We start from the raw sequence: 10,340 nt of genomic DNA on the forward strand, positions 1-10,340 counted from the left end.
TGTGGGTTTTTTTTTTTGTTTTTGTCTTTTTGAGACAGGGTCTCGTTATGCAGTTCCGGCTGGCCTTGAGCTCACTTTGTAGCCCAGGCTGGTCTCGAACTCACAACGATCCTCCTGCCTCAGCCTCCTGAGTGCTGGGATTACAGGCGTGGGCCACCACACCCAGCCTATTATTATATCTATTAAAAAGAGCTTTAAAAGTTAACAATTTATCTTCAGTAGAATAATTTAGACTTAAATTATGCCTCATTTTAACATAAGTTTTGCTAACGAGGCTTTAAATTTTGTTTTAGTTTGCTGTTCTTTAAAGGCTTAATTCCATCTTCTTTTTCTGACATTATCCTTTAAACCTATTAACCAAAATTTTATTTTAAGAAATACGATAAGGTCAATCTGGGTAACTTGTGTACCCCTGAACATAATTTATTTATTCTACTGTTTAAGTTCCTAAAGTAAATTAGTGCTTCATCACCATAATTTCCTAGGTAAAGCTCTCATTCCTGTCACTTGTCATTTGATAAGTCCTCAGACAATACTAAGAGCTAACCCTAACCTACATTTATAGCCATATATTGGTATTCACATGCTTTGAAACTCTTCAGATTTGATACTTGACAAGAAAATTTTTCCAGGTACTCATGATTTGTGTGGTCCTCAGCAAGCAAGTTAGAACTTTTGAGTGTCTGTTGCCTTATGACTCAATACCCTTTCCAGCCAAAACAATTTGATGCTTATATTTGTTACTCAGCGTGCCACCTGGAAGCAATCAGTGAGCACCAAGATACCACTGTATTGATACTTCAAAACATGTGCCAGACACTGCTTCAAGCGTATTTACATATTCACATGAGACCAATACGGTAGATACTAATTAGCCCCCAGCCATACTGAAACACAAAGAGGTTAAGTAATTTGTTTTTGTGAAAGTGATGACATTTTATAAAAATGAACATTAATGGAAGATTAGCTTTCCTTAACCACAAATCCCAATAGCTACCAATAAGCAATAAAAATTTCTTTACCTACCTTCATATTGCTTGGTATCCCATTTTAAATATCAGTACATTGGTTGAGTTGTAAGACACCTTGTTATATGATGCCATAAGAACTAAGAATATTCAGATAAAAAAATTTTATGAAAAATCAAAGAAAACATTTTAGTATTTATCTCTAATAATTCTTCCACGTGTCCATTCAAATAAAGAATTGCTTTTATGTATTAAAATGGCTTTCAACTGATAAAGTCAGTAGGTTTGCTAAATTTTAATGTCATCTATTTGAGAAGCAAAAATTATATCTTGCTTTTTCTGAGAAATGTAAATGCCTGTTTTATATGTACATATAAACTTCCCGTACAGATAGAAAATTTAGGTCTCTGGTGCATATTTGAAGTATACAGAATTTAAAAGACAATCTGCAGGACTAGAAGAATGTGAAATATTCCATATAGCCCATAGCCTTAAAGTAATGACCTATCAGTAGACTAAAATCCATTTAGCACCATTTCCTGAAACACATTCATATGCAATGTTTATCAGTTATATTTTTCCTCCCCTTTGTCATCTGACCCACCTTTCCCACTTCACTGTATTTTCCATCTCCCCAAACCACAGCACTGTGTACTACAACCTTAGAGACCTATGTAAGTCTTCAGTTACACTTCTGTGCCTTTGAAGTACTGTGGCTTCCTGAGCTGGAAAATACACTTCCTTAGTCTTTATTACATGTCATGCTTTCCACTGGCCAAATACAGTGCCATAATATGATTGAAAATATCTTCTGTAGAAAGTTTTCTCAGCTGTTTGTATTTGAGCTATAAAATTTTATAGAATGACCTATGGATAATTAGACTTCATTAAAAGGGTAATTAGACTTACCCTTTTAACATACTGGAGAGATAGTGTGTGATAATGAAAAGAAAACAGCTTTGGAGCCCTCGGAAAGGTCTAAATCTTTATCTAAGTCAAATTACTTTCTTAAGTCTTAATTTCTTTACTTAAATAATAAGTGAGAAGATTGCTAGGATGAGCACATTAAAGTGTGTAGAACGCTTAGCAAGCATAGTAATTGGGTATATTAGTTTATTGTCTTTAACAGGTTACATTCTTATGGCTCTGGACATTGTAAGACTGTGTTTCACTTGGCCAATTTATAAGTGTTTAAAGTGTAAGACAATCTTTTTTTTAATTATGCCAAATCTTGACTCAATAAGAACTGATGCCTAATTCACTATAATATTCATAACCCAAAGCCCTTATGGCACTCTTTCTACATTCAAGCTGTTTTAAATGATTTCTAGGGCCTGAGATTGGCATTTTGACATATTTATAGTGACTATATAATCATCTCACAACTTGACACCAGTGAGGCCAATTGCAAAATTACTTGTTCAGAGAGTTAAGAGGCTGAAGGAAGCCTGCAGTGAGCAAATATTTTTGTGAATTGTAAAAGTGATGTCAGTCACCTGTTTGATTACTAGGAATTGTTGGGAGTTTTGAGATATTGTTAGATACTGACACAGGTTTAAGCCACTGTATATTATAGAAACAATTTAAAATCTGTATTAAAAGATATTCATTTGCATTTACTACATTTTGGTTTTTTTGAGGCAGAATCTCACTGTGTAGTTCAGTCTGCCCTTGAATTCACTGAGTACCCCAGGCTGGCCTGAAATTTGTGACAATCCTACTGCCTCAGCCTCCAGAGTGCTGGGATTACAGGCATGCACCACTATGCCTGGCTACAGTTACTAAATCTATATAAATACCATACTTTTTTTCCTCAGATGACTTACATCTTTTTAATTTACCCTTACTGTTTCTTTTGTTATTATGTAGCTTCAAAAACATCCTAGTTTCTAATTTTTGAGAGGTATCTATTCCATTTTTCTTAAAGACTGGGACAGGGAGAAATTACTTGAAGCTTGGATGTCCAACCCAGAGAACTGCTGCCAACGATCAGGTGTTCAAATGCCAACTCCACCACCAAGTGGGTACAATGCCTGGGACACACTCCCTTCTCCAAGAACGCCAAGGACTACACGCTCTTCCGTCACCTCTCCAGATGAAATCAGTTTCTCTCCTGGAGATTTAGATACCAGTTTGGTATGGTTTAGTATTTGATATATTTCCCATAACTTTGCTTTTAGTCTTTTAGATTTTAAATTGTTTAGTATTATTACATGGAGTATCTGATTGTGTCTTGTAGTTGAATCCTTTATCCTCTAAAGGTTCACTTACTTCCCTGCTGTAATAGGTCCTTATTATCACAGACTATTTTTGTGATCTTTGAACTATAGATTAAAAAACAAGAAATTTTCTTTCGTTATTTCAAAACAGAAAACAAAACAGTCTGGGGAAACGCATCCATTTACTATATTTTCACTTAAAAGCTTCAGTATGTTCAAAAACAACATGCTGAAATATTAAAAATGAAGTTTGTTATATGCTCTTTAAGCTGAAAATACAAAACTTTTTAATTTCTTAAGAGCTACGAATTTTTAAAGATTTGCAGTATACTGGTGATCATATATTTGTTTCAGTAAAGTTTCTGGAGGTTGTTATCCAGATGCATTTGCATAATAAATATTTCCTCTTTAAGGACTAATAACAGCCCTTATGTGGATTTTAAGTTGGCATGCCGTTGGTATACTTGTAGGAAATTCTGATGTTGCTTGAAATGATTCAGACACTCAAAAGTTGTAATAAATACAAAATCATTACTGGTTTTAGGCCATTTTAAAAAACAGAATCCTACTTCAACAACTCACGTGTGTGACATGATGTTTGCTTTTAGAAAGGCTTTCTTAGAAGGTACATTTTATAGGACAATTTCTTGCCTCAAATTACTATTGTTAATATCCTCAGTTGCCATGTTAAAAACACACTTATTCTGATTTTCTAGATTTCTCAGGATAAGTGTAGGATGAAGGACATGATGTTGAAGTGATTATTTTGTAGCATAGGATTTTTTTCTCCCCTAATGCAACATGGAAGTTTGATCTTGACCTCAGTAGATTGTATAGATTTGTTTTTTGTACTTCCGAAATGCACAGATGCCAATTAATATGTAAATTTGGAATCCAAGAGTTTTACTTCTGCACTAAAATATTTAAATCTCACAATAGTTTATAATGAGATAGTCATGGTATTTGTTACTCAAAGGACAAATACTTGCCTTTATAATTTTTTTTTTTTTTTTTTTGAGGCAGCGTTTTGCATGCAGTTCAGGCTGGTCTTGAACTCACTTTGTAGCCCAGACTGGCCTCAAACTTGAAGTGATCCTCCTGTCTCAGCTTCCTGCGTGCTGGGATTAAAAGCATGTGCCACCAAGCCCAGCTTGTCTTTATGATTTTGAAACACATTTAAAATTTATAAGTACCAATACTTTTACCATTAAACCAGTGAACAAAATGAATGTATTGTTCTCTTCAAAGTATGACTCAGTTTAAGTCATTCTTCTTTATCTCCAGTGTGACATTTGTATGTGCAGTATTTCTGTATTTGAGGATCCAGTGGATATGCCCTGTGGACATGACTTTTGTAGAGGATGTTGGGAGTCGTGAGTATATGAGCAGTTTAGCCTCTTACTGCATGATAGAACCCTGATTTGGTAATAAAATTGTTTGCTTTCAATATTTAATGATGTGGATAATTTATACTGATTTCAGAGCTAACACTGAAATGCACTGCACTTTACTAAGAAAGAATATTTTTTTTCTTCTTTCCAGCTATTTCATTTAATACAATTTAGTTTAATATAAGGTACTTTTGGGAACACAGCAAGTATATATAATTTTTCTTGATATTTTAATTTGTTTAACATCTAATGTAAATTTTAATCCTACACCTAAATTTCAAGAATCAATTGCTGTCTTTTATTCCAAGAATTATAAGCATTTGTTTGTGCATTTTCTCTGAATTTTATGTGACAAGCAAATAGCCACGAAAATCTGTAAAAATATGGAGGTTTAAGATTTTTTTTTAGTTAATACAAAGTTAAATGTTTCTGCTAGGCATAGTTGGATGTGTTATAGATGCAAATTTTATTTTGTGTCTCATGTTTATCTCTATTTTTTTCTTGTTATCTTGCCAAGATTTGTAGTTTTTCATTAACTTGGCATTTTTTGAGACAAGTTTGTAAAACAAATGAAGATTAAGTGTAATGAGCAGTCTGAAATCTCATCTCTGTAGACAGACACACAAAGCTGTTTGATGACTTAAGCAAAATATGTCACTAGTATTTAAGGAAATCTGTTTTACAAAGCAGTTTTCCAATTACATTTTCGTGGAGTGCTGGTTACCAAGCATAGGAAGCTGAGGAACACTGGATGAGAGCGTGAATGAACCTGAACAAATTTTCAAGTTTTTGTTGTTTTTTAACAGCTTTGTTGGGCGTACAGTTGACATACATCAAATCACATTTAAAATAAATAATTTGATAACCTTTAACATGTGTACACTCCTGTGAAACCATCAATCACCACAAGCAAGATGATGAACATTCATCACCCTCAAGTCTTATTTCCCCTTGAATTCCCTTCTCTTTAATCTCTGCCTTCTTCTTATCCTCCCACACTCATTCCCTGACCCTCACATCTGTACACTACTTGTTGATCTTTTGTTCCGAAAATCATAGACTAAACTTTACTCTGAGTCCTTCAGGGTAGGATCAGGTCAGTATAGATGATGCAAGTAAACTGGTTGGCAAAGATCAAAGATCACAAGTGAAAGCAATCCTTGGCCCAGCTGTAAAAGCAGAATATCTTCCGGGGTACTGTACTTTATTTAGCTTAAGATGGTTAGCTTTATTGTATTAGAAAGTGTTACCTGGGTTTTCCCGAGTTTGCAGAAGTTGGCCTTAGTTTGTAGATGCTGCCCTTAGTTTGTATGTGAAAACTAAACTCACCCTGGAATTACTTGAATTTTTTGAACTTTGGTGACCTTCCTCACCTGACTCAGGTCACAAGAACCACCTTCCACACTCATCGTTATTTAGCTGTGAGACGTCTGTGGTAAGATTTAAATTTGAAGACTCTAAATTATTCTTTTCCTTAGGATCTTAACTGCCTACACAGGATTCTCTATCCTACCTTGTTGGTTCTTCTCGATTCAAACACCAGTAAAACAGGTCCCATGTTGGGCAATTCATATTTGACAAAATCATTTTTAAATTAATTACACAGTCATATAGAAAAGAAACTCCTGTCTAAAAATTAGGAAGAATTTTTAAAGGCCTTCAGATAGTTTAAAAACCTCTCTTTCACTTCCCAGCTCTTGTATTTTAGCAGTCTAGTGAGATGCTTTGAAGCATTTATGCTAAGTGTTTAAATAAAAGGTAATTAGTATTTTTTACCCAGACTAGAATATTCTTCTGATATCAAAGATAAGAGCTCAGGTTCGGGATACAATAGATTTCTGGATTATGAATTTCAGCTCTGCTCTTTATTAATTGTTGATTTAGGCAAGTGGTAATCTATGTGGGTTTCAGTTTCCTGAGCTTTTTAAATGACAATAATAGTTAATTCTTCAGTTATTTACCGGGCACATAATAATCACTCTGTCAATATTTTAGTCATCTTCCTAAACATTGTAATAAGCAGAGAGCCTATCTATGATAGTATCTATGAAGCTCATCTATAAGATGAAAATATAGGTAAAATTTGCCCCAGATTTACTTCTTTCACTGACATTCGTCAACTCTACCTTCTACTTACACATTTAGTGAAAAATTGTACATGAGTATGAAAAACATAGTTCACAGGGAATTGATCCTATCTTCAACGAGATCTTTTCAGTTCAGTCACTTAACTCCCCAGGAATAATTAAGTCTGTTCTGTTGTTTTGCGAATACATAAAATTTAAAACATCATTTACTACCCAGTGTGTATCCCTCAAAATGAGACCTAGCCAGAAAATAATCAGCCTTGAAAACTCGAAATCAAAGTGCCCACCCCAATCACCTGGCCTTACCTGCCTTACAGAGGAGGCACCAAGCAAGAGAATAGTGAGGGCAGGTAAGGCCAGGATAGGCTGACTGGGGCTGGCATTTTTGATCTCTAGTTTTCAAGGCTGATTATTTTCCAGCTAGGTCTGACTTTCAGGGTAAGGGGGTGTATCTAAGCAAACTATGCATGTTGACAGGGACTAGAAGTATTAAACTATATCTTGACTTTCCGAGAAACCTATTCATAGCTAAAAGGGAGAAATTCTTACATTTATGACAAACGAAAGTCTTCAGGTAGCTGGTCTCTAAGTTTTAGTCATAAGACCCCTTTATATTCTTAAAAGTTACTGAGGATTCCAAGAGCTGTTTCATGCTGATACATCCTATAGCAACGAATCATTCATTGTTATGCTTACAAGCTGAACAGTCAGCTAAGAAATTTTCTTTGAGACAACCATCATGTTTTGGCATATATCAGCCATTTATTCTGTTTAAGCCCCCCCCTTTTGAATGGAATACCCAAAAGATGTGTATTGAGAGGTCAAGATTTAATAAAATTAATAATTGTTACTATCTATCAATAATATTCTTAAGTGGAGCTGCTTTTTTTTTAACTGTAAATGTGACTTAGTGAACAGTACAAAGATCATTACTAGTACGATTTTTGTGCCAGTGCTGTGGTTTGTACTAAGGCACCAGCAGTTTTAACCAAAATGCACAAAAGTGTTAGTAGCATTATGAAAATTATTTTGACCTTATAAATCTGAGAGTGGCAGGTACTCCCCAAACCCCACAGATCATACTGTAAGCACTGCTAGTCCATCAGCATTTCCCAAGTGCTTCAACTGTCCTGAAATCCAGAGTAATACAAGTAATTTTTAACTGGGAACTGAGATATTGAATGACCTTCTGTTAGGGTATTTCAGAGTCTTGTGGAGACAGTTTTTTAATCATACTGAAAATGGAAGGGAAGATTTTAAAATATGTTGAATGTAAAATCCCTGTGGGATATTTAAGTGAAAATATTTATAATAAAATGTGTAACTAAGCAGGGAGATCTGGGCTTTTGACTAAAGTAATTACCATATGCAGTGGTACCTTAGTGGTCATTATTAGTTGGTTCCAGGAGGTGTAACAAGTACCAAACAAATCGTTTTGGTTGGACAGGGTGGTGAGTTGCAAGGCCCTCAGCACAGAGAAATTCTAGCTAGCCCATAGAGTACCACACAAACAATGAGGACTGGAAGAAAATGTTTCCAAACTTTGATGAGTTTCAAAGCAGTTGAGTACTAAGTTACTTTTCTCACTGCCCAGAGGACACCCAAAGTTAAAGGAGGAAAGGTTTATTTGACCCAGAGTTTATTTGGTGTCAGTTTGTAGTAGGCTGGCTCCAAGGTAATGTGGCATGGCAGAGGAGAAACAGTTCACAGCAGGCAGAAGGTAGCAAGAGAGAGTGAGCAACAAGCAACCGCCCTCTTTCTGCCCCTTATGTCTTATCCAGGCTATTCACCCTTAGGGCAGGTAGCACTCACACCCGTAATCCTAGCATCGCATCAGTGATCTCAGCATCACATACCCTATATCCAGCCACCTCTAAAAAGCCCCATAATATGACTGCAGGAGGCTTTAGGGGGACATCTGAATACAAGCCATAACAAGTACCAAGGCATGATTGTTGGGTATGTTTACATCACCCAAGGAGATTGTATGGAATGGGAGGGGGAGAATTTTGTGGTAGAAAACTGGGGATAGAAAATGTAAGGGATTAAGAGCAAAAAGTCACTAGCATAAAAATGTACAAGGAACTACCAGAGGTAAAAAGAATACAAAATATAAATAATGAGTTAAGTCCCAAAGCTATGATTAAGAGAGAATTTGAAGAGACCATTGAGCAGTATCTCATGCTCCAGAGAAGTCAAGAAAAGTAAGAAGTCTTGAGTAAAGTGGCCGAGTAGATAGTTGGCATGGCCCAGCCATTCACTGAAGAGGTGATAGAAGACAAAGTGCTCCAGGTTGACATTGAGCATGGTGGACTTGCAGGGATGACAGATCATCCACTGTTGTGTCAAGAAACTTTGATGTGAAAGGAAAAGTAGAATCAGTCGTTTGGTTAGACAGGTTTTCAGTTTGAACTTTTTTATTGTGCCAAAGGTAAGAGCCATTAGGGAAGAGGCAAGGGAAGATTAAAGGAGAGTGTAGGTCCCAGAGCTGGCCATAGGGTTAGAGGATTGTCGGAGAGATGAAAGAAGAAGCCCTTTGTGCTGAAATTGGTAAGGAAAAAGTCAAAGACGGTTAAAGATGCAGCCAGGTTTGGGGTGTGGTAAAGGGAACTCTAAGAGAGGGCTGTCTGGTGGGAACTCTGTTTTCTATTGAAGTACCAGGCAAAAGTGTTGAAATGGAGTGAAGAGATCAGGTCCAGTGAGGTCTCGGGTTGCTTTTCTTTCTTCAAAGTGAATGGAAGAAAGAGACTGAGAGAACCAAAGAAAACAATACTGCAATCAAATAATAATCAAATTGTTGATTGTGATAACTAGAGTTGTGATTTAATTCTCCTGTTTTCCATTTATTTTGTTTAGGTTTAAGTGAAGTCCAATATAACACAGACTTCAAAAGCTTGTTTCTTGCTTTTCCACAGGGAGAATTAAATAATGAAAATAATAAACCTTGCTAAGATTTATGAATTTTTGTTCAAAGTCAGGCACCATGCAGATTTTTCACATACATAATCTGTGTGTGATTCCCATACGCCATGGGAAATGGGTGTGATTATCCCATTTTACATTTGGTGAAACCAACGCTCAGAATAGTTTAATATTAAGATTGTTAAGCTTAAGAGCTAGAGTTTTCTAACTCAAGATTCTGTGTGTGTTGTATTTGTTTGTTTTTTTGTTTGTTTTTTGTTTTGACACATTGGGAGCTCAACCCGTGGCTTTCATCCTGAGCTGCATCCCCCTTCCTTCCCACCCCCTTTCAGGACAGGATCTTGCTGACTCTAAATTGCCCAGGCTGGGCTTGAACTTTCAGTCTTCCTGCCTCAGTTTCCCAGGAAGCTGGGATTACAAGTATGAGCCACCAAACCCAGCTAGAAAAATCTTGTTCTTGGGGCTGGGGATTTAGCTCAGCGGCAAAGCGCCTGCCTGGCAAGCGCGAGGTCGTGAGTTCGGTTCCCGGTACCGGAGAAAAACAAAACAAAAAAACAAAAAAAAAAAATGAATTATCAAGAGAATCTATCCAAAATGTCAGCAGTTTATGTAGTGACTAAACCTGGAAGCACTGGAATTTTTCTTTTTTAACCATATTACTAGTACCCAGTATACTGCCTGACACAATGAGTGCTCAACAAATACTTGATAAAAAAAGAATCGGTTTCTAGGCTCAGAATACTCAGCTCTAAA

At 36.1% G+C, this 10,340-nt stretch overlaps 1 protein-coding gene across 4 annotated transcripts in view; it reads left to right on the forward strand.

Annotated features, from left to right (window-relative positions):
- Window positions 1–10,340, forward strand: part of Ankib1 (ankyrin repeat and IBR domain containing 1) — a 138,411-nt gene that overhangs the window by 83,090 nt on the left and 44,981 nt on the right. For all 4 annotated transcript variants that reach the window (XM_013515948.1, XM_005388008.2, XM_005388006.2 and 1 more), the window contains exons 6-7: window positions 2,896–3,104; window positions 4,472–4,560. In XM_013515948.1, the coding sequence (XP_013371402.1) occupies window positions 2,896–3,104; window positions 4,472–4,560 (298 nt within the window). The remainder of the gene's footprint in view (window positions 1–2,895; window positions 3,105–4,471; window positions 4,561–10,340) is intronic.

This window comes from Chinchilla lanigera, unplaced genomic scaffold (assembly GCF_000276665.1).
Source record: "Chinchilla lanigera isolate Chin_1 unplaced genomic scaffold, ChiLan1.0 scaffold00031, whole genome shotgun sequence".
Lineage (NCBI taxonomy): Eukaryota > Metazoa > Chordata > Mammalia > Rodentia > Chinchillidae > Chinchilla > Chinchilla lanigera.